This window comes from Syngnathus scovelli, chromosome 1 (genome assembly GCF_024217435.2).
Source record: "Syngnathus scovelli strain Florida chromosome 1, RoL_Ssco_1.2, whole genome shotgun sequence".
Lineage (NCBI taxonomy): Eukaryota > Metazoa > Chordata > Actinopteri > Syngnathiformes > Syngnathidae > Syngnathus > Syngnathus scovelli.
In genome coordinates, this window is record NC_090847.1 from 7981375 (window position 1) to 8004817 (window position 23443).

The following is a 23443-nucleotide window of genomic DNA, read 5'->3' on the forward strand; positions in this document are numbered from 1 at the left end:
ATCTTTGCGCTTTGACGCTATGCTACTGTATGTAGTTGACGCTATTCTGCCAAGGGTGTCGGGAAGGTGGCTCATGAACAGATGGCCAAGCAATGACACTGACCCATCCAGCTGAGGTAACTGTGGTCAAATCTGTCTCATTCATCACCAAATCATTTTTTCCCTACCTCAGATCTACTACAAACACATCCAATAAAAACTACTGTGCGTTTGATGCCAAGCTTCCCCATGAAGGAACAGAATCAAAGGGAGAAGTGAAAGTAACCCAAGAGCATCTGTCTCCCATTCATCAACATTTTTGTGACTGTCAACGTCAAGCCATTGTGTGTGTGTCTAGTCTACTACTTCTACAACTAGAGACTGCAATGCTGTCACACTTGGGAATCTCCCTTTCTTTATATCCTAAATAGAAACACAGAGATTAAGTTTGCACGAGAACTCTTGGGGATGACTCAAAACTTTCCTTACATCCAAGTAGCTTTAAAAGGGGAAATTCTTGCTTGAGGTTTGAATTGGGGTGTTTTGGAATCTCTCTTACTGGCACCAAACCACTGTTGTACAAGTCATTATACTAAATTGGAGCATTTTAGTGAAACTGTTATTAACAGGCGGCTCGGTGGCGCACTGGGTAGCACGTCCGCCTCACAGTTAGGAGGGTGCGGGTTCGATTCCACCTCCGGCCCTCCCTGTGCGGAGTTTGCATGTTCTCCCCGGGCCCGCGTGGGTTTTCTCCGGGCACTCCGGTTTCCTCCCACATCCCAAAAACATGCTTGGTAGGCCGATTGATCACTCCAAATTGTCCCTAGGTGTGAGTGCGAGTGCGGATGGTTGTTTGTCTCTGTGTGCCCTGCGATTGGCTGGCAACCAGTTCAGGGTGTCCCCCGCCTACTGCCCGATGACGGCTGGGATAGGCTCCAGCACGCCCGCGACCCCCGTGGGGACTAAGCGGTTCAGAAAATGGATGGATGGATGGATGTTATTAACATTCTGGTTAGTATTGTTGGACAGTGTGTGTAAAGTCTTGCTAATATAGCAAAATTCGCATATTTTTTCCAACAGCTTGTTAACTTGTCATCTATTTAATGCAAATGATGGCCTCCAGCAAATTAACGCCTATGTGATTAAGTATTATCCTATTTTCAAAATTTGACAACTCAAACACCAACCATAAATAGTTACTACATTTAAGCTCCAAAATAAGATTTAATTTTGCGTCACGTTATGTCATGTTCTCTGTGTCTATTTTTTGTATCTCCTTTCGAGGCTTTGGTCTCAACCTATTCTCATTAGTGCTGCTCTTTGTGTCTACCAACCACCTTAGTCCATTACAGTAAGTAGATTTGCTTTAAAAAAATGTGAACCAATAGGGACCCATTCTTCTCCATTTGTACTATCCCGGGATGTGGAAAAGTGCTAAATGTATTCATCATTATGTATATATAAAAACAAGGCTGACCATGGATGTGACAGCTCATTTTTAGAGAACGACTTTCCCAGGATGCAGTGAAAAACACGTCTGACTGATCCTCTGTCATGCAGCTGGTGGATGGCTCAGAGTGGTGCTTTTAAAAATGGCCTTTCTTTCCTCATCTCCTAACCAGAGACGATAAATAACCATCCAAAAACATCCAGTGACGTAGCTTGTCCATGACCCATCTGTTGGCCTCCATTGATTCTCTTTAATGGCCACAATGTGTCCTTTGCTGTATCTGGACTCATCTCCCAAGTAATGGGATCCTCTGCGGGTCAATGTATGCTCATTACACCTGTCCCGTGGTAGTTACAAGAGCAGCACACCGTGAGGAATTTTAATGCAAACAGCAGAAACAACCATTACCGCCACTTTGGCAAAACATTCAACGAGACCTACGAAAGCTTTGGTCTTTAGGAATCAATAGGGAAATTGCAACAACTTCATACTAGCCAGTAACAGGTAAAAAAATATTCTTCTTCGTCTTCATATCACTTCAAATATTTTATTCCAGTAGTATATTTCTCCTTTTTTTGCTTCAACTCACAAGAATGTTCCATTTCATATTAGACTTTCCTCAGCAAATCTTGTTACAGTCAAATATTCCCATTTGAGACAGAACAGATCTCCAGTGGCTTATTTGCCCTGAGAAATGCAGAACGGCAGGGCGGGTACATGTGTAACAAAGCTTCTTGTGTCCTAGGAAAAAATACGAGCCCTCGGAATGGAAAATATCCAATGTAATTTCTTAATTCAGAGCAAAGGGCCCAGATGGCTGGAGGTATGAACGAATCAATTTAATTGCTTGCAGCTGCAGTACATGTGAGGGGGTAATGTGTGTGTGTGTGTGTGCATATGTGTGTGTGTGTGTGTGTGGGGGGGGGGGGGACTTTAAGATGAGGAAGTGGGTAGTGTTTTCAGTCCACAGAGTTACTTAATCACTATGTTAGACTAATCTGGAATCAAAGTGTTAATTGTTTAAAAATCAGGTCAGCCTGCTGGAGAACACTGTGATAAACATCCAAATAAATTCACTTTATACACTTACACACACACACACACACACACACGCACACACGCACGCACACACACACACACACACACACACACACACACACACACACACGCACACACACACACACACACACACACACGCACACACGCACACACACACACACACACACACACACACACACACACACACACACAAAACAAGGGCTGCTGCTTTCCCGGCATCACACCACATTTAACATTCAGAGTGACTGGAGCAGATCTTTCATGGTGTACTGATGTCATTTGCTGGATTAATAAAGTCCTTGCCTGGCCATCTTAAATAAATTTAGCTGGCTTGGCAGCATATGTCATTTCATTTTCATCTCCTGGTAAATTTGGGTTGCCTTCTGGTGAATGTGTTTTCTTTACAAGAGGCTATTTGGGACTCGTTTCCACTCCATCTGCTGGGAGGCCCAGTACGAAGTAGAAAGGCATTTCCATGGGAATGGTCTGTACCAAACAGAAGCAGAAGGGATGTCGCTTGCTGTTCTCCATATGTTTGTGCATTTTTGATGGATTACAGTTGGATTAGTTTGGTTCTTTTAATGTTCAATCTATAATGTGTTGGCCTGATGGATGAGAGTACGAACACTAAATGAGAAGTATGTTTCCTAGTACCACATTAAATGCTCTGTTGTGTCACGTAATAACAATTGAACATCCCATGGGAGACATTATTGAAGCCACGCTCATGTACTAGGTGCTGCTGGACTGTTCTTACATGGAAACAATGAGTTGAAAAGCAACATCCGGCGTTTGTTTGAATTGGCTGTCGGTGGCATGCGAACACTGATGAGTGTGGATTTCAACTAGATAACATCTTTTTTTATGGATTGCATTTATATGTGATGAGAACCAGGCAAAATTGCAGTAAAGAAAACAGCAGTTGTCTCAACGACTCACTCCTGAGATTTGCTGTGTCATCGAAACTCTATTATGGGATACAGGTTGATCTCCAATCGGTCATATTTTTAACCAGTTTTGAATAAATAGAAGTAAAGTGTTCTGGGTACACAAAAAAAGATAAGAACAACCATATACACATGTAAAAAGGACCTAAATGAAGTAGGGGCTTTTGTCACCCCCAAATTGGAGCCTTATTGAAATTTGGAAATTGCATTTTTTACCTTGCCATGTCAATTTGAATTGGATTAATTTTTCAGTTAAAAGAAATTAAAAAAAGCCGTCATTATTCATCTCACGTTCTTATAATGACAAAGATGACGACGTTGGTGCATGTCTCACACGTCTTTCTTTTACCATATGTTATTCACACAATTTTTTTTACATTTGTAGCTCCTGTAAAAGAAAATACAACAGAAATTCTAATTCTAAAAAAAAAAATTCTACTAGGTTTTTATTTTACTACTTTCTACAACGGTGAATCATGACATCATGCAAATGGTTCAAACTCTGTCCATTTCCTAAGGTTTGCGTTCTAAAACCTCAGAAGACTCTTTGGCTGTGGCCTGTATTCCCTCCCTGCCAGAAGGGAGACAATGTTGCATACACCTTATTATTATTATTATTATTATTATTATTACGTTTTCCAAACGATTAAAAAGGAACCCTGTATGACTCTAACATTACCCATAATAGTGCCAACTGATTGCAGATTGGACTCAATCTCATTATATAAGCATGAATATTTGTATGCTGGTCCTGTCACTAATGGGTCTGTGGCTTCAAGTCTCACAAACCATTTCAAAAACACTCTTGGATGCCCTGCCCAGTCTGTGGAAGCAATTTAGACCACAAAACTGTGTCATAGTCTGACTCTGGAATATATTTGGCATAGTGTATTGGATTCTGAAGGTTTGTTGGGGCAATAAGCAGGCGCCAGGCTGGCATCATTAATTGTAAATGAATGAATTCAGTTTTGTGTATATCTACGTACACTTTTGCATATATTCATCGGTTGGCATTTGATCAGTCATGAGAGGGAACGACGGGAACCTTTAAAAAGACAGAGCAAGTGGGTTTTAGTCTGTCACCGAAATCAGCACTTAGCCGATTAGTGCCTGAACTGGCAGTACTCTAAAGTGAAAATGCAAAAGTCTTATGAATTTGATACACATCAGATTAGTGTTGTTGATGTTGTTGTGCTTACTTGACTGTAAGGTGAGGCTGTGTTTAATAAACACTTAACTTTCTCTGTGTGCCTCTGTTATGTAGACCCACTCACGACAAAAAACAACAAAACTTTTTTTAAAATGTTCTCATTCAGACTAGTCTGAGGCAGTTTGCATGTGAAATACAGATGCCTCTTCTACAGAAAATAAACACAGGAAACAGTGAAACATGACCGTGCCTTAACTGAATTAGTCTTTTACATGGCTATCAAATAGCCATAGGGCCGGTGAGCAGACCGATTGCAATCCCATACCATCAACACATCCCAAAACGTTGACAAACTTGCAGAATTTTCTTCCTTTCTGTCTGCATAAACCTTTGAACAGCCCCGTCACTGTATCCCATTCCATCCACAGGGATGTAACCGGGGTCGACGGAGCAGGGCCTCCGTATGATTCCAATCAACCCAGGACTGGGTGAACTGTCGAATAACCTCTGTCGGGCGGTGTAGAAGGATCACACTTGAGAGGCAATGCAAACCAGATCACTTGGAAAATTCATGCCGTTCCTGTTTGTCCGTGAAGTGACCTTCTGAAGAAATGTGTGCTAACATTTCCCCTCAGCTCCCACACCAAAGCACATCTGCCCTTCACAGAGTCACGCCACCACACCAGAAAAGTAAAACACTGAGGGAGAAGCAGAAGAAGGAAAAGCAGATGCCACCACTAATGGCTGCTCCGGGATGCATAGGGGTCTAAAACATAGTATACATGTCAGGCTAGGTCAAATGGGGAAACGCACACTGAAAAGGTCATGAAGAGACAGTAATTGAGGGGAAAATTAGGAAAACAGTCTAAAGAGGAACTGTCCGTTCATTTTTTGATCTTGAAGAGACGCATGGTACAACATTTGAAATTCCAAACCTCAGAGCCTTGAGAGATCTGTTAACAGCTACATCCCTGTGTCGTCCTCGAGTAGGATCACAAGAGGAAAAATGATAAAGTAGTGCGAAAACCGATCTGCGAAGACACGTGTGAGTAAGGTGAGGAGATGAAAAAGATAAGTTTAGAAAAATACAGTGAGGATGAGTGGAAGCAGGAGGAAAGATGTGTTGGCAGAAGGAGAAGAAGCAGCAGAGATGTTATTTGAGAAGCCTTGAGGTGATGGATTGTGTGAGCACCTTGCTGAGACCATCCATCAGGTAAGCTGTAGTGGAAGGGAAAAAAAGTTCAGACAAAAAAATCACCAGTTAGACCCATTCAATCAAAACTGATAAGACTACATATTTCTGTGTTAAAACTGCTCATGTGACAGCCAGGCAATGGGAGTGGGCCGCCAATCATTGAAGCAGACATACCAGAAAAAGTACTTACTGAGTACATTTTGATGCCCATGGGCAAACCATGGGCACAGCTACATGATGGCTGTGGTCACCATTGGCTACGCCGTCTGTCCGTCCGTCCACCCATCCATCCATCCATGCAGACTGCAGTACGATATACACAAAAGTCAAGCAATGGCAAATAAAAAGGCACAATCGAGTAAATTAAGCTCATGAAAATATTGCTTTTTATTTAATTAAATTTATTCCTGTGTGTATTGTTGTGTTGAGCAAGGTTGCATATATGCACATTTTATGTCATGCCTGTGGATGGTATTATAAACGATGACATCTTGGCTATGTATGGCCAAGGCTGACCACACGATCACAAAATTAACATGATAAAGCAGTTGGCTTTTGTACAGCACACATCTGTCCTGATGGCCTTTCCTCATATACGAACTTGGCGTATAGGACCATAAGGCCATAGGCCTGATTAGACAGAGTGGTGGAAACATTTTCCTCATTTCTGTTTTTACAAGGTGGCAATGTGGGTGAGTAAAAATATCATCCATATGTCCATTTGCACTATGAAGCAACTGATCCAATATTCCTGCTATATCTATTGAAGCCTGTCTCTAAACCTTCCAGAACCACAGCAAGAAGAAATCAACTTGAAAGTTGGCTTATCCAACATCTGGAGGGCAATTAAGATGTTACTGCTCAAGCCTTCAAGAAATATTTCCACATTGTGGCTTTAACGCCAATGTACATTTCCAGATTCACCATCCATCCATCCATCCATCCGTTAAACTCCACCGTGGAGCTCCTGGTTTACTGTACCATTTGTCTATGTATCAATTGAAAGCATAACTGTAAAAGTTTATCACATCAGCAGATGGTGCAGTTTGACTTACGGGTTCCATAAATAAAAAAAGTGCTCAATCGGGATCAACATGCATAAATTGATGTTCTTGTACAGAGATGTCAAAGTATCTGTTGTTGTGACACACTGAAAGATCCTATTTATTGAATTCAAATCTTACTTTTTGAAGGTAATTGTTGAAACTGCACAAAGACTGTGAACTATGCGGGAGCTTCAACGTTAAACTGTTCAAGTATTCCCAGATTTTTAAGGGGGGGGGGGGGTGGCTAAAGGTGGGCCTACTTGGGTTGCCCCTCCCTCTATAAGAACTGAAATTTTCATTTGGTGGATTAAGGTTAAAATGGACTTCAAACATCTGTCAGTTATTGTTCAGATTACTGAGAATGCAAACTATAAACGTGTGGGCACCGGGCATTTGTTTTTCATGACAACGACGCGTCTGTTTGGAATTATCCCCACGGCTGCCCTGTTTTTGGGTTAATGTTAACATAAATAAACTAATCCGACTCGGAATTTCACGCACCAGTTACTGACTACACTTCTATCATATGCCGCTTGAAGTATTGCCTCCAGCCATATACACTACACTCTTTGAAATGGCCATTAACGTACTTATCAATGTATATGTCAGAATGTGTTGAGTGCTTTTTGACAAAATGATTATGACAATCCCTCACTGTGGGAGAACAGATAAGCATCACAGTGTGGGAGTCATGAGAATTGTAATGGTTCTATTTTTCCCAAATAAAGTCAAGGTCACTGCAGGTTTCCAACATAATCTTCAGCAATACCGTATGTATACTTTTGGATGGAGTTTCATATTTGGTGGATTTTTCGCTTGCTGCTGGAATATATAATCTGGCTTTTACTCACTGTGTATGCATAATGAGACTAGAAAGAATCACACAATCGATGTGTTCTTATTTCCTCCCAGAAACTTTGTTTACATTTACTCTGCCTGTTTGGCTCTTGGCTGAAAATTGGGTCAAAAATTAAAAACAGGGAAGGAGGGAGGGTACAAAAGAGTTTGGGCCCACATACTCCTCAGCATCTTCGTGTTGAATCTGAAAATATATAATAGCATAATGTGTTCAGTATGCAAGCTTGAAGGAAACCATATGAAAAAGATCCCAGACAAAGAGCCTTCTATGTTCCAGATGACCCTCCACCCCGCCCCATCCATCGTCTGTTTCATGACTGAGGCGGGAGCGGGGGTGGGGGTTGGGGGGGATTTGCAGAGTCATATAGGAACTGAAAAAGGGGGCAGTCTCCTCTGCTGCTGCTTCACACAGACTGACCCCGGCACAGTACAGGTGAGCTGCAGTGAGTGGAACCAGTACACTCCCGCAGCAAGGAATACTGCTGCTGCAGATCAAATCACCTACAGACTATTCCATGGTAAGTTGCAATCTTTGTTTAGAGAGCGCGGACAAGTGGGTAATTGAAACAAAGGAGAGAAAGTTTGGAGGAGACGGCAAACATCTGGGGGGTTGGGGGAGAGCTGTTTTACCCTCATTGGTGACTTGCAGGGTTCCTTGTCTTGCTACTGTGGCTCTGCGATCCAGAACGGTTTGTGATGATAAAGTATGTTACATCAGGGGAAACTTTTATTTATTTGTTTATTTATATATTTATTTACTTACTTACTTACTTACTTACTTACTTACTTACTTACTTACTTACTTACTTACTTACTTACTTACATTTTAGCCCTAAGAAATCTTATATTATTTTAGAACTAAGTTATTAACTATTTGATATAGATAAATAGATTGATCGATCGATAGATAGATCGCAAATGATATAGCAGCATATATTAATTTCATACACCCTAATTAGTATATTTAAAATATAGTATTGTCATTTTCATAAAATTTCTTTGCTGACGGTCTGTGAGCAATCACAGGACTTGACTGCCTCAAAGTATTTTTTTTTCAACATAGTTCCATGACACATTACAAAGCATCGCTATAGTACTGATAATACTTATTATTAACGTGCTTTACTCCTTTGATGTCTAACAGTTTTCAGGTCATGGTGCCTCCCTCTTGGCACTGAAACATAAACACTACCCCTCAAGTGTCAATCTATGTTGCTTGAACTCTTCTACTTGTGGAAGAGGGGAGTGAAATGTACGGGAAACAACGTTTGCCGAGGCTGCTCCCCCCCACACCCCATTATTTCCTGAAAATAAAATAAAATACTTTTGGCAAGATGCATGATATTCATTGGAACACTGCCAATTTTTAGATGTCAGTCATCACCTAGCACAAGCTGAGGCATGTTGACCATCACGCCCCCCACAGGAGTTATGAACCAGGAATGCCAGTTTTGGAGTCCAACCAAAACTCATTCCTCAGCTTGCCAAGAAGGCATTGAATTGCCTACTGTTTGTGTGAGGTCAAACAAAATCCTTCAGCATTTTTAGCTCAAACATTTTGGAGGGCTGCACATGTTCAGTGTGCAGGTAAATACAGTAAAATATAGCAGACACACGGTAACCCCCTGAGGGTGTCAATTGTGTGGAGATCGAGGCCTTCTCATGAACTTATTGCGTGATACACCTTCAAGGCTTAAAGTAGTTCCAACGACACAGATCACGTATCCCACATGCGTGCACATTAGAAGACTGCTTACAGTTTATATGGCTGTCTACATGAGGATGCATCATTCACTGACAATGAACAGGAGCGCTGTGATTACACCCTAAAGTGGCCTCCGGGGGCCCAGACTGTAAATGATATCCCTACCTGTAATCATGGAGGTCACTGAGTGGTGCAGAGAAGCGAAGGAGTTGCGGTTGAGCAGCGCAGGTGGGCACAGTGGTGCAGCTTTTGAAGTCCAAAGTAATGGGTGGCTAGATAACGGAAAAGGAGGGGAGATGACATCAGATGTCAAATATGAAAAGCACAAACAGTACAATTAGTTGGGTGTGCATTTCTCACGAGAGCTTTGAAGCAATGCCATATCGGGGCTATTAGAGAACATAGATGGACATGAGAATGTTGGGGAATGACGAAAAAAAATAATATAATGTCAGTCTTCCAATGATATCCAGATCTGTGAGACGTGCGAGACTCAAAGAGCTGTTGTCAGAGAGTCTAAACAGTGCCGGCCTTCATCTGCTCTCACTCACCCCCATCACGTCACGATGCCAAATTGTGGAGCTTTTTTGTTGCCGGGTACCGTTTTGTTTTGACTGTCTTCAAGGTTATGACTCTGCTCGCATATGTCCGACTGCTTTTCCTTATGAATACACCGCCATCATCAAGGGTTGTATTGCACTTGCAAAAAATATCACAAAGCAAAATCGGAAAGGCATTTAGTCATAATAATGATTAAATGAAAATGTGTTACCATGGTGATTCATGTCCAAAAACAAAGACGGCTTTTCAGTATCTTCAAGGAGAGTCAGATTAAGAGCACATTGGTTAAAAATTTGGTCAGGGTAAGTCTATAAATTGAATGAGACTCTTTTGTGACTTTGGCCTGTACGAATAAACCTAATTTTGAAACAGCGTGACTGCTTTTTCAAGACATTTTTTTAGCTTGAAAATTCCATGAAATCGCGGTTTATTTTCTCCAGCTCAACAGCTTAAAAGTAGCTTGGCAGAAGGTGATCGATTTTATCTCGTTGATGCTCGGCCAAGGGCTCCACCAGATCTATAAACCATTCCTCTCTTGTTTTGCAGGTTACCTTGGAGAGGACATAACGTAGCCTTTTTGCACTTAAGCACCAGATTCCCTTCAGAAAGACTTTGAGTCTGAGCCAAAACGAGGCCACGAAAACTAAAACATTTGCCGGGAAAAAAAATATAAACAAAGTGAAGACAGACCCAAACAGTTGCCGACCACAGTGTAACCCAAATCATGATGATGGCTTCCTTTTTTGCTTTTTAGTATTAATGTCAGTTACTACACCGCAAGCCCTGTCATCCAGTGGAAAAAAAGCAGTTTGCTGTAAACACTTTGTTTGGCTCTCATATATGAAAAAAGTAACACATAATCCCAAATGAAACCATTGAAAAGCTTCAGTGCAAAGCCGTCTTTGAAATGACCTTTGCTGTGTGACATGTTATTTCTCACATGCACCAAACAGCAGGAAACTGCCATAAGCGCAGCTCCCTTTTCATGTCACACTGGAGTTACGATCGCCAAGATAAAGAGCAGATCTTTTCGCTGAAAGAAAAATAATCTGGGGGCCGGAGATTTGGATGAAGACAGAGAGAATGCTTTGGTGACTGAAATAGATGTGGAGGAAGAGCAACGTCTGGGAAAAGAAAAAGGAATATTAGAGAAAACTGGGCTGTTTCCTCGGCTCTCCATGCCAGAATTGTGCAATTTTTGTGTGGCAGTCGTCCAGCGGGACTCATTTGGGAAACGTTGCCGAGGCCCGAGAGGGAGGTCCACTTAGATAGAGAATTATATTTGATGAAGACAAAAGCCAGAGCGCATTTCTTTTTGACATTTTTCATTGCGACTACAAGAAAACACTTGGAAGGATTTGTGCTGAAAGCAGGACCGTGGCCAATAGTAGCCAATTGGAAAACTGAGCTACTTTCCTTGACACGTTTTTTGTTTTTATGCTTTTCTCCAGTAAGGAGTAAAGCATCAACAGAGAGTTTCGATCCAACTGGGACACAACACTTCCATAAAAGACTGTGATTTTAACTTGGAGTTACAATGGAGATGGAGAAAGGACACATATCTTTGCGTAGAGGAGTGAGCTGGAGTCCAGGAGGATTGACTAAATCTATCCAGGCGACGCAAAGCACCACTGTGGAGTGCAACGTGACACATGAAATGACTAGACTCAACACGGAACAGATGAGCAGCAAAACAAGTGAGTGTTTGTGTGCTTTCTTTCCTCACTTGATGAGAAGTGTCTTTGAAAATGGTCTGTGTGTGTGTGTGTGTGTGTGTGTGTGTTGGGGGGGGGGCTTAAAGGAAAGTGGTGGAAGGCAAAACGTCAAAACCAAAAAGGTTCCACCTTCTGTGTAACTGGAGAAGGCAAAACGCTCCACGAAACATCTGTTTCCATACAGCTAAAATTCACACAAGCCCGTCAGCAATGGAAATGTAATCAATAAAATGTACAGGGCAACGACTGACAGCCATGTCTGACTAAGCCGCTTCAGCCCCTATTAAATAAACCTTGCGTTGTCAAAAATCATTATTAGTGAAAACATTGAATCATAATTCGAGTCAAGAACAATTCAGTCGGAAGACACTGGATTAGATACACTTCAAGATCTTGCAACAATTTGGGGAATAATTACTTTCTTTCTCCATATTATCTTGTGCGCTACCTAATATTGTGACCAGTTAAGTGTCTGCTATAGAGATCACCAAATGCATCACGGCTTAAGAAACAGCTTGATGTTGGCTTACACATCCGCAAAGACCTTTGACACAGAAACACTATCGGGTTGGTTTTAACCTCTGGGCTCTTATCCTCCCATGGGATTCACCTGGAGTTTAGGTCACATTCAGTCCAGGAGATCCCAGGACCTTTTTTAATCCTGGCCTTTCCAAACCGCTTCTCACAACAGCCACTGGGACCAGTGGCTGTCATCCCGCTCAGCCTGCAGCCAGTGCCTGACGAAAGATAACATCCGACAGGGTAATCTGACCTTTGATACACAAAATGCAGGGTTAGCCTTCTGACTTGAAAATCCCATCGTTGTATGGGAGTTTTCTATCCCATGGAGGGGGGAAGGGGGCCGATAGCAGAGGGATGAGGTCGTGAAATTGGACGTGGTGAGAGATAGTGGGCGTGGACAATTTGATATCATGGCTCAGGGCTTTGAGTTTTGTCTTCGCTGCAGGACAGGAAATTCCTATCCCAGCCACGGCAGGTTGGAGTTTATGCCCAGAGGGTTCAAAGAGGCCAGGCACTCAGGGAGAGTGCGTAATCAACACACAGACGGACAGGGAGGGCAGCGGGGGTCAGCCACTGGGGCTCGGCGCTCTCTGTGCACTAATCCGTATGCACATAAACCGGAGTATCTCCCTTTCCAACGAGGGTCAAACACTTTTCGGCTGTCATTCGACATTAGACGACGATAAGCCGCTCACAGACTGGTCGCTTCTCTTGAATTGTCAGAACAAAAGGCAGAGCTGACATCCAGAGTGTCTCCACAGAAGCCATAAGCTCTGCTGAGGGTTTTTTTATTTTTTATTTTTAAGAAATGAAGCCGTATTAAAAGTAGCGCAACAGAGTCGCAGGCAGGCAGACAGGCGGCGCAGGCTCCAGCTGCAGACACCCTCCCTCTCTGTGTGCTGCTGGACTTGCTAAGAAAAGGAAATTGGAGCTTGTGCCACACTACAGAAAGGGGTGTGTGAGGCCAGCAGACGCAGTTCTGTGGAAAACTCGTTGGAACGTACAAAGCGGCAGAGCTCTCAATGTGACAGGGGAAGGTAAGACAAAAAAATACGCCACAGTAGGATAGCCGGCACAAACTTACAGGAAACTCTTTTGTTGATTTTAAACTTTGATTTGTCACATTTTGCTAACTTTTGCTACTTTGATGACATGTATCTTCCGTAAACAGTTTTTGATGAAAGTACTGGAACTCAATTGTTTAAATGTAAAAAGTATTCAAAATTATGCAAATGAACATACTCTCCGTTTCATTGTTGTAAAGTTTTTAATGACTGTCATCATGGTAGATTAATTAACTTAGATTGATTTAGATAAAAAACAAACAAACAAACAAACAAACAAACAAACAAACAAACAAACAAACAAACAAACAAACAAAAACAATTTTAGTCGCGAGCGACCAGGGAGACTTGCGTTTATTTTGAGACTCTGTCGATGATGTGAATATCATGTGCCTGGATTTGCACCTGTATGTTACCTGATAACTAATCTGGCTCCCACTAGAGGCAAATGTTTATAGTCAAGACATTTCATTTCAAGCTTCACTGCTCTGGTACAGTCCCTGGGCCAAAATTATTCAAAGATAGAGCCTAATAAAAGTCATTTTGGGGACACGCAACAGACAGCCTTTAAAAGAGAGTTCAAATCTTAATAAACCTTATGAAGACATTTATACTATTTTAAATTCAATCATAAAAGGATTTCACATTTTATATTCTTGATCACTTAAGGGCATTTAACTTGGAAGAATCAATTACAAATGCGTCTAGTGCACTCAGTTTTAGTCAGTGACAATAAAAGCTATAAATGACAATCTGTAATTATTTTTGGAACGACACATAATTACTTTAAATAATGTAGCTGTCTGAATAAATCAATGTACGGAACAAAGAATGAGTCATGCTTCCTCCAGTTGCCATGGGAACCTCCTGAAGAGACTTGATATTTCTTCCGTCGGCCAGAATTACATGAATGAGATGAATGACGCGTGGCCGGAACCAGTAATTATCCTTCGACTTTACGTTATTCATCAAATTATGCCATTTGGGAGGTCAGTTAATAATGTGCAGCTCAAATGATACTTTCTTGGAGTTTTTTTTTTGTTTTAAAATAAGACTATATTAATTTATCGTGTTTAACAACTGAGGTTTTTGAATCTGTTGCAGTGAGAAAGCAGTCATGTTGGAAGTTTAAGCAGGGGGTTTTCTCCACAGTGGAAGAATGCTCAGGGAGGGACTTGACCAGATTGCAGAGGAAATAACTCTGCTGCTTGGAATGGAACTCTTAAGCTCAGAAAACAAACCATAATTTTAAGCAGAGACATGCTGAATACTATAATTTTTCAAGCAACACAAAGCAAATGGACACCACTGGCTTTTAAATTCTGGTCAATAAAGTTAAACTTGTAGTTTCTTTGAAATCAGTTGATCGTTACTTTCTTCCGTTCTGTTCTTCAAAGCACTCCAATGAGATTCAATTTGGTGGTTAGGGAGTCGTTCGTCTTTGTTTCAATTTTCGAGAAGTAAATAAAGCAAGTCGCTGTGATTGACCATAAATCAAACAAGATGACCTACATTTTTCTTTTACTCACCAAAGTGCCCCTTTAATTTTTCTTTCCCTCTGACAGCTCTATCCAGGAGTGTTAGCTTATCTGAGAAGGAGCTAAAAGAGGCCCGCCAGAGGAGCCACATCATTGCAGCTCAACTCACCGTCCCTTCCAGCTCCAGTTCCAGAGGCGTGCAACTCTTCAAGCGGCGCAAGCAGAGGGTCAGCGCCTTTACACTGGAAAGCGGTGGCGTGTGCTCAAAGGAGGACAAAGGTGGCAACGTGAAAGCCAACCCGTCATGTAGCAAACTAACATGGGCAGAGAGAAGTTGTGAGGAAAAGGACAAAGACTTAAACTACGAGAATTGCACTAGCAGCCCACTATTTGTGTCTATCGGGAGTATACCAGCAACAACTGATAACATGGAGGAACAAGGCAACCGCCATGTCAAAGAAGATGTCGCTGAGCCCAGTGGTATCCAAGATAGGCATTTCCTCCCCGTAAAGGAAATAGATGAGCAGGAGGAGGAAGAACAAGATCCAATCTACAAAGAACTTGAAGGCAAAGTCGTGGATGAGCTTCCACCCGAGAGAGAAAATACAAATCCGATCGCAATGAGTCTAATGGAGAGAGAGGCGGCCATGAATGGAGATCATCCGGGAACAGCTCCTCTTGAAAAGCTTTCAAATGGCTGCCATGGGCCTCCGATGACTGCTGTGTCGACCTCGAAGCAGACCACCATCATCAATCGAACTGCCAGGCCGTTTTTCTCACCGCTGACGGTGCAGTTTCATGAGGCAACGAGTCCTATCACGGACAACCTTCCTTCTCGTTCTGCATTCAGTGCTCCCCAGCCAGAGGTGGTTTCACCTCCGCCTCCCTTGGCATATACCACACCTCCTCTACCGGCCTTCACCGACAAGCCTCCAAAAAGCGATTACATCAGTTCACCTGTTGCGTCTAACACTAACTGTCCACCACCTGCTGCCTTTACTGCATCTCAGAGTGCCACTTTGCCCCTTCCTCAATACAGACCACCAACAGCGCCAAAGCCTTCTACCTTCGTTCCTCAGCTTTGTTCAGGGAGGACGTCAGCGCCACCAATCAAAACGGGATTTCTTGAGGATAGTGCTGCCAAGCGTCCAACAAAAAAGCCAATGTTCACATTCAAAGAGAAGAAGGTTGTATCGCCAAACCCTGAGCTTCTTTCTATGGTGCAAGGGGTGGATGAAAAGAAGAAGCATAGGCATAGATCTGTGCCTGATCCCGCATCTGAGGAGGAGTTATTAGCTCTGGGTGCAGAAGCGTCCAATTTCCTTGCCAAAGAGGATGACAGGGCTGAAGAAGCCAAAGCCCCAGAGTGGGCCTCTTGTCTTAAGAGCTTCAGAACCTATACACGAGTACAACACAAACCAGAACAGACCCTGAATGATGCATCAGGAAAAGGCGCAGAGCTTTTTGCCAAGCGTAGGTCAAGAATGGAGAACTACGTCATTGACAATCAGAAGGCAGGTCACCATGTTAGATCTCCTTCTCCAACAATGTCTTTGCCACCATCTTGGGTTTACCCATCCAATATGCCGGGTAGGGTCAAAGCTATTGCGAAAAACTCGGACATGTGCGCTCAACTTGCACAAAACATAAAAGCCCAACAAAGTGCAAAGCCAAAACCAAGACAAACAGCACCAGCGAGACAAGTTCAAGAGACACCTCCTCTTGAGAATGGTTGCTCCAAGATAGAGATGGACCTCTCAAAACACCGACCCTACCAGCTAAACTCATCACTCTTCATCCTTAAGCCAGTCAAAGACCCGCTGAGTACCCTTCCGAAAGGAGCACCTCAGTCCAAAAACGAAATGACTTTTTCTCGACAGACTTCCTTGCCTAACAACCCTGCCACTCTCTTTCGCACCCAGTTTCAATCTCCCCATCTTCCGGTCGGCTCCATCACAAGAGTAGAATATCCAGAAAATCCGTCTTGTGGAAAGACATCAGCTGCTTTTTCTCCAGCCCATGTGTCATCTAATCGGCTGGGGATTCAGGCACCAAGGCCGAGATTTTCTGCCAAGAAAGCGGGGATTGAAGCACAGGTGTGGAGGCCTTTTATCTTTTAAGAGCTTTGACGTGGTGATTGCTCAACTTTATTTGTCATAAAATGTGAACCATTTTCCTTATACCTGCACCTTGCTGTGTTTTCTTCCTCTTCCTCTTCCTTTGCTTCCCTTAAGGTCCTCAAAATGGAATTACCGACGTGACATATTCACATAACATAAACGCCAAGTTATTCCTCACGGGAGAAAACAAAAACGGCAATTTGAATTAAAGTTGCTGATTTCATCAGGTAACACCTGAGGGATTAACCTGAGTTCAAATAAAACTGTGTTAACATGATAAGACGAGTTTTCGTGCCCAATGCTGCAAGGCACTATAGCACCCAAATGCCTCCATCTTGAGTATCTCAATAAAATGAATAACAACGTTGCTTTCCTTCTTCCACACGGTGTGTTTTAGTTATTTGAGGAGCAGGGTGATGCTGTTACAAAGCACTTTGACAGATGTGGTATCTGCTTTATGAGCTGCTATTTGCAATTTAATGCTGCTCGCTGAAGTGGAAATGCAGCCATAGAATTCCTTTTATGTCTTTCTATCTGGAGAGTAATTTGCTCTTCTCACCACCATTTTTTACTCCAAATGTTGCTGAATACTTCGATTCTTTGATGTTTACCATCTGCAGAGTGCGTGCTAATTTGCTTCCGGGACCCGCATCAACTTTATTTTCAGGATTTCAAGCAGCAATTACAGAATGGTTTGTTCAAAGGAAATAATCAGTCATTGGTATTTTTTTTCCCCGGGTGTTTGCATGTCTGTTTCACTTCCTAAACCTTCATTCACGTTGTGTTCTAATTGTGTTTTAGGTGAATTACTTCTTCTCTGATTAAAGCTTTATGCGTTCACTCGTCTGTGACCTCCTCCTCCTTTTTCCAATTTCATATTTTACTTTCACTTTTAATGAATGTGCAACTTTCCTGGCATTCTTGCCGACACTGCAAAACCTTGCTCATCCTAAATAAATAATGACTGATAATTTTGCATATATAAATGTCGACACAAGCATATTTCATAACATGATGGATTGAATAATATTTTGCCAGTTACCTCACTATCTGTTACACACTGAGAATGCAAATCATGTTACTGGTCATGAAGGGCTCGGAAATTCTAAGAACAAAATTTTTACAAAGCTCCTCATGGGGGAGAAGTCTTCACATTATTATTAAATTGAGATGATGCGATAGTATTTGATAATGTTTATTGGGTGCTTACATGTTGTTCGGCCAAGTAACCTCAAATCCCTGCCTGCAAAGGCCATGCATATTCACAGTAACCTGAGAATGGCATATAAAACTAGGTCGACATGGGCTATTGGCTTGGTGTAGTGGCACAAACAAATGCAGGGGATTAAAATTCATGGCTATGACCTTAATGCCACTGTGATTATGATAAATATTATTTAGGTTGAAGAGAATCCCCGTATTTAAAAAGGCCTGCGGAGTAAAAAGCTATATTTGTTGTGGTCCAACAGAGTCCAAGGGAACCCTCCGCAACTGAACCAGCCAGTGCAACTCGGCTGGGCCTTACAAGGAAGTTCAGCAGCCCCGACTGTCTTGCCGGAACAACGTGGACGTCTGGTCTTCAAACACAGCGTCCCCCTGCAACCACCTCCGGCCGATCGGTCACATCACCCGTTCCTTTTTCAAGGGTTACAAGAAGCCAATCTCCTATGAGCAGCCAAAATATTCAGCTTTCCACAGTTTCGTCAGCTTCCAGGCCGCCACAGACCTCTACATCCACATCTCCATGTTCACCGCCTTGGGGTTCAAAATGCCAATCCCCAATGGCACCCCGGAATATCCAATCATCCACCCATTCCTCTGGTCATGATTTCAGATTCCAAACATCCCATTCTTCTCGTTCGCTACCATGGAGTTCAAGGTGCCAGTCCCCGGCAGTCAGTTTGCAATCAACACATGCTTCGCATATTTCGTCTAAAACATCTACAAACACCTCCCCAATCTCTCCACCTTGGGGATCAAGATGCCAGTCTCCCATGGTGAGCACGAGCACCGAGAAGTCCACCCTCTCCTCACTTTCTTCTTCCAGACCATTTCAAACATCCACAACTGCACCTCACCGTTCTCCTCCTTGGAGTCCAAGGTGTCAATCACCAATCGTAATCCAGACTTCTGCTATTTCTACTTCCAAACTTTCCAAACCACCAACAAACACTTCTTCTGTCTCACCACCTTGGGGCTCACGTTCCCAGTCTCCTGCACTTTCTCATACTAGTTTGTCTTTCCCCTCTGCTCACCGTCTGTCCATCTCCTCTGCCTCTTCTCCTGTTCCCCCACCCAAGGACAGTCGCTGCATGTCCCCAATCAACAATAATTTCGACTCAAAGGCTAACCATCGAATGCTGGCAAAGAACATAATCAATGCAGCCAAACGTAAGAACAGCCCCTCGCCGGGTGCGTTGAGCGCTCGCAGCTTACCCATCTCGCCTGTGGGATATTCCCACCATGGCTATGACTGCAAACCATTCCAGTCACAACCGCTGGGGGGGCAGTCGCCCACCTTCACCAGTCCTCCACCAACCCCAACACAGCAGATCTGCTCCCCCGTGAGGCTCTACAACACACGCTCCCTAACTGACTCTGATGCGTCCATTGAGTCCGAGGACTCGGGCCTGCGGTTGCCTGGCATGCATTCATACAACACCTGTCCTCGCGGTTGGGGCGGCAGTCTGAGGGTGAAGAAAAGCACCATCTCCACCGACCTGTGAGCTTGCAACTACCGGGGTTACGTTGAGACATCTCGAAGCAGCAAAATTCCTGATTGATAGTTCAATGAGTAACCGATTGTGACTTAAGGCCTTACAGTGACAAGAACAAGCTTTTTGCATGAACAATTGTGGTAGCTTGTACGCTTCCGGCATACTAAAAGGACACATTAACCAAAGATTTTTTTTCACTTCACTTTGAATGAATGTTATACTTTACAGTCTCACAAGGAGCATACCTTAGCTTTCCTAGCTCATTAGCAATGACTGATCATTACTTTTTGAATTTTACAATCGTTGTGTACTGTTCAAAGCAACATTCCTACTTTATTAATGGCCACATGGATTATTATGTTCCTAATACTATGCAGCACAGTGGTAATCACTAATCACACTATCACACATGACAGCAGTGTATGTCTATTATAACCCAAGAAAAATTGCCATACATAGTGCAATACTCAGTATAACATAGTGTACATACTGTATGTTGCTTTTTATTGCATTTGCTGAAGTGAATGTAAACTTAACAGAGACAGAAAAGAGAGTAGAGGGTATGTGATGTGGCATTAGTCACCCATTCAATTTTTTTTTTAGAGTAATTCCCCAAGCTTTTAATTGCTGGTGCAAATGAAAGGACTTTAGAATGGATGGGCATTTGACCAAACTTCTTAAATTCATTGTTATTTTGTTTCTTTATTTGCTAGGGGTGAGAAAACCTCTCTGAATGTTGTGGACCCCTTTCTGTACCATTGGCATATTGGACCGATTTTAATGCTACCTGAAGGACTTGCTTGTATGAATGTGGCTCAACTGTAATGTAATGTTGACTCCCTCCCCAATTTGCTGTTAAACCAATTTTCAGTGTTACATCTATGAATATGCGGAAAAAGGATTTTTAAAATGTATTTTGAACGCGGAGTACGTTCCTGTTCATATTTGGTAAGTTGCTTTTTCTTGGCAACTTGATTTGCAAGTTTCGTTTCATTCCTAAGCAAAACGAAGCGATTTCATTCTGGATTGTCTCAAAATAGCGCTTTGTGCAATTCAGTTAGTTGCCAAAATGGATGTAAGTGGCCGTGGCCTTCAAATCAACAGCGTGGATCCGAAAAGCGATCCTTACATACATCTTGCCCCACCATTTGTCAGCAAACACAGCACATCAACTGAGTTTTTTTGATAGGCATGGACACCTGCTTGGTGTTGACCTTCAGCAGGATTAAACCTGTCGCCGTCAATGGATTGGTTTCAGTAGGACTCTGGACAGGCCAACCATTCCTGACACTTTTCATTTGGACTTTGGCAAGCATTTCTTTTTTGATGGCTCTGTGATTATGCAATTGCATTTTTACACAACTAACATTCCATACTTGCATGATATCTGGAAATCTTTGAATAATAAAGTGGTGACACACAAGTATAGCCTTGTAAAATTATTTATCTCCACAAGACTATAGTAAAGGAAAAATCCCAGTACCGACTGTAATTTAAAATAGACTACAACAAATTCACGGCATGTCAATGTATTTTATTAACTTCTGCCTTTAAGACATTTATTACAAAGTTGTGTGTCTTACTGCAGACTTCAGGTAATTAATTCAATCAAATCTGGTCCATTACAAGCTCTAAAGGCCTATGATATAGCCCCTTAATAATTATCTAATAAATCAGCTGGGAATAATTGGACACAGATGAAAACCTGCAATTTGCCACTATCAGTTAGCCAAATAGGAATATAATGAGCAATCGGGCATCCAACAAATTGACCTCACACCTGCTGGCATTCATTTTAATTTGAAAGTTGTTTACGTACTTTGTGAAAGGTGCTTTGCCAAAATGTCAGCCTCAGAGGTCCAAATTCACATTCATCTCAGGTTCCGAGACTGCCATCTGTAGGACTTGAGACAGAAGTTCAAATGACCAAACGCATCCAGATAAAATAGTTGTGCCACTAGCACCTTGGGTCGTATACCAGTATACGTGTACAATATTATTAGACCCCTCTTAACTTTATAAAATATTTTTACAGTTGTTATTGGCAAAGGTTATTATTGTTTTGTGGTTATAGTTTGCAGTGGCGTTGAGCTGCACTGCATTATACAGATATATCGAGATTAGTTCTTTAATTGTAATTTATTAGTCAAGGTTTGATCAGTATTTATTGACTTCCCTAAATTCCTACATATAGAAATAATATGAAAGAACCTCTTTGAATAATTGACTGATACTTCCATTGTCTTTATCAATTACAACAATTTATATCCCACCCAAGTTTTACATCACACCAGGAACACAATGTGGATTTTTCTGCGTCTTCCCACTCCTTAATAACAACGGGAAGAAAGAGGAATTCAAAGTTTCAAGGTGAGCGTCTCATTTGAGACACAAGAGGCCGCTCTTGAGGTCAAAAAGGCTAAAACGAGGTCAGTGTTCTCATTTTAACAGTCAGGAATACCAGCCATCTCCTGCAGAGTTTCTGCAGTATATTCAAATTCTTGGTTTCCTTTTTCTCTCTGGGCAGTCTTGGCCAGGCCTTCACTGTTCACTCTACCTTGTTTGTTGTCTTGCATCCTGTATTTTTGTATTCAGTAAGTGAAGAGCATGGTGTTTTGGCTTTATGGATAAAGTCACTCCTGACTTGGCCATTGAGGAATATTCTTTGACAACAAAAAAAGTTTCTTTTCACAATAAGTTTTGGATCATTTGTCATGTGCATTGTGAAGCTTTGAGGCACCATCCTTTGAGGTTTTGTAGCATTATGATGACTGTGCATACACAGTGTAACATACCAGTACGAATAATACAGAAATGAGTTATTGTAACTTAAACCGTCAAATAACACATTCTGCAAAATTAACTTTTTTTTAACAACCAGCATCTGGAGCAACTGGGAGTTCAGCTTCAGGATGCTTCAACATGGTCACAAGGGCTGAGGGTCAAACCCATAATCTTCGCATTTGAAATCTTTTCTGATAAAAAAAAAATCTACTGGTTTGTATTAAGTGCATTTTAGGTACAAAATGTGACAAGTATCAACATAACTATAAGCTTAGGAGAGTTGAACATCATCATTAAGGACATCACCTTCAAATATTCTGAAAACAGATGCAATGTTTAAGATATGTGCAGAAAAATATATAGTGAGACATATATTTAGACAATCTAGTGGTGAGCAATATTCTTTGGGTGGTAGATCAAATTAATTCTAAACAGCTTTTGAAAGTACATTTGGGTGAATTACAATATTAGGTGTCGGACACTACCATATTTTTAAGTAATATGATAATATGCGCTATTCTATGGCACTGAATCATTGGCTAATCATCATCTGATTTTGTTCACAACATTTTGTCCATCCATCTGAACCGCCTTCTCGTCTCAAATAAAATATGCTATATCAAATGCACCACCTCTGGCCCTCCTTGTGTGGAATTTGTATGTTCTCCCCGTGCCCACGTGGGTTTTCTCCGGGCACTCCAGTTTCATCCCACATCCCAAAAACATGCTTGGTAGGCTGATTGAGCACTCCAAATTGCCCCTAGGTGTGAGTGCGAGTGCGAGTGCAAATGGTTGTTCGCCTCTGTGTGCCGTGCGATTGGCTGGCAACCAGTTCAAGTTTAAGTTCAAGTTCAAGTTTACTTTATTGTCAAAAATCCTATGTAACAGGGTTACCACAGAAGTTTGAAATTGCGTTTGACCAGTCTCCAATGTGCAGTTTAACTAAAAACATTTAAATAAGACATTGACATAAATCTCTTTCTTTCTCACACACAGTTCAGTTCAGGGTGTCCCCTGCCTACTGCCCGTTGACTGCTGGGATAGGCTCCTGCACGCCCGCGACCCCCATGGGGACAGGCTGTATAGAAAATAG

General features: G+C 42.1%; 1 protein-coding gene and 1 long non-coding RNA gene across 7 annotated transcripts; one reads left to right on the forward strand and one right to left on the reverse strand.

The window, feature by feature from the left end:
• Nucleotides 1-610: 610 nt before the first annotated feature.
• LOC125984690 (uncharacterized) lies at nt 611-12492 on the reverse strand. 3 transcript variants are annotated; one of them, XR_007487034.2, is made up of 4 exons: nt 12276-12492; nt 9555-9661; nt 5971-6083; nt 611-5803 (listed from the first exon to the last, which is right to left on the reverse strand). It is a non-coding gene; the product is annotated as an uncharacterized lncRNA (long non-coding RNA). The 3 variants fall into 3 exon arrangements; XR_007487035.2 differs by lacking the exon at nt 12276-12492 and adding an exon at nt 9941-10094; XR_007487036.2 differs by lacking the exon at nt 12276-12492 and adding an exon at nt 9750-10094.
• Nucleotides 8043-20989, forward strand: LOC125984240 (synaptopodin). Of its 4 annotated transcripts, none has more exons than XM_049746233.1 (4): nt 8043-8202; nt 10497-11647; nt 14817-16825; nt 18319-20989. In XM_049746233.1, exons 2-4 carry the CDS (start codon nt 11488-11490, stop codon nt 19573-19575), a joined length of 3426 nt encoding a protein of 1141 aa, XP_049602190.1. In that variant the 5' UTR covers nt 8043-8202; nt 10497-11487; the 3' UTR covers nt 19576-20989. The 4 variants fall into 4 exon arrangements, with proteins under 4 accessions (XP_049602190.1, XP_049602197.1, XP_068506829.1 ...); XM_049746240.1 differs by lacking the exon at nt 18319-20989 and adding an exon at nt 16964-17689 and having other exon boundaries at nt 8044-8202; XM_049746239.2 differs by having other exon boundaries at nt 8085-8202; nt 11402-11647.
• The last annotated feature ends 2454 nt before the right edge of the window (nt 20990-23443 follow it).

Bases quoted from the DNA above. Each gene is read 5' to 3' on its own strand.
- LOC125984240 (XM_049746233.1), top strand. From the start codon at position 11,488: ATGGAGATGGAGAAAGGACACATATCTTTGCGTAGAGGAGTGAGCTGG. The intron at 11,648-14,816 runs GTGAGTGTTTGT...TCCCTCTGACAG, and splicing joins ACAGATGAGCAGCAAAACAA to CTCTATCCAGGAGTGTTAGC. The intron at 16,826-18,318 runs GTGTGGAGGCCT...GTGGTCCAACAG, and splicing joins AAGCGGGGATTGAAGCACAG to AGTCCAAGGGAACCCTCCGC.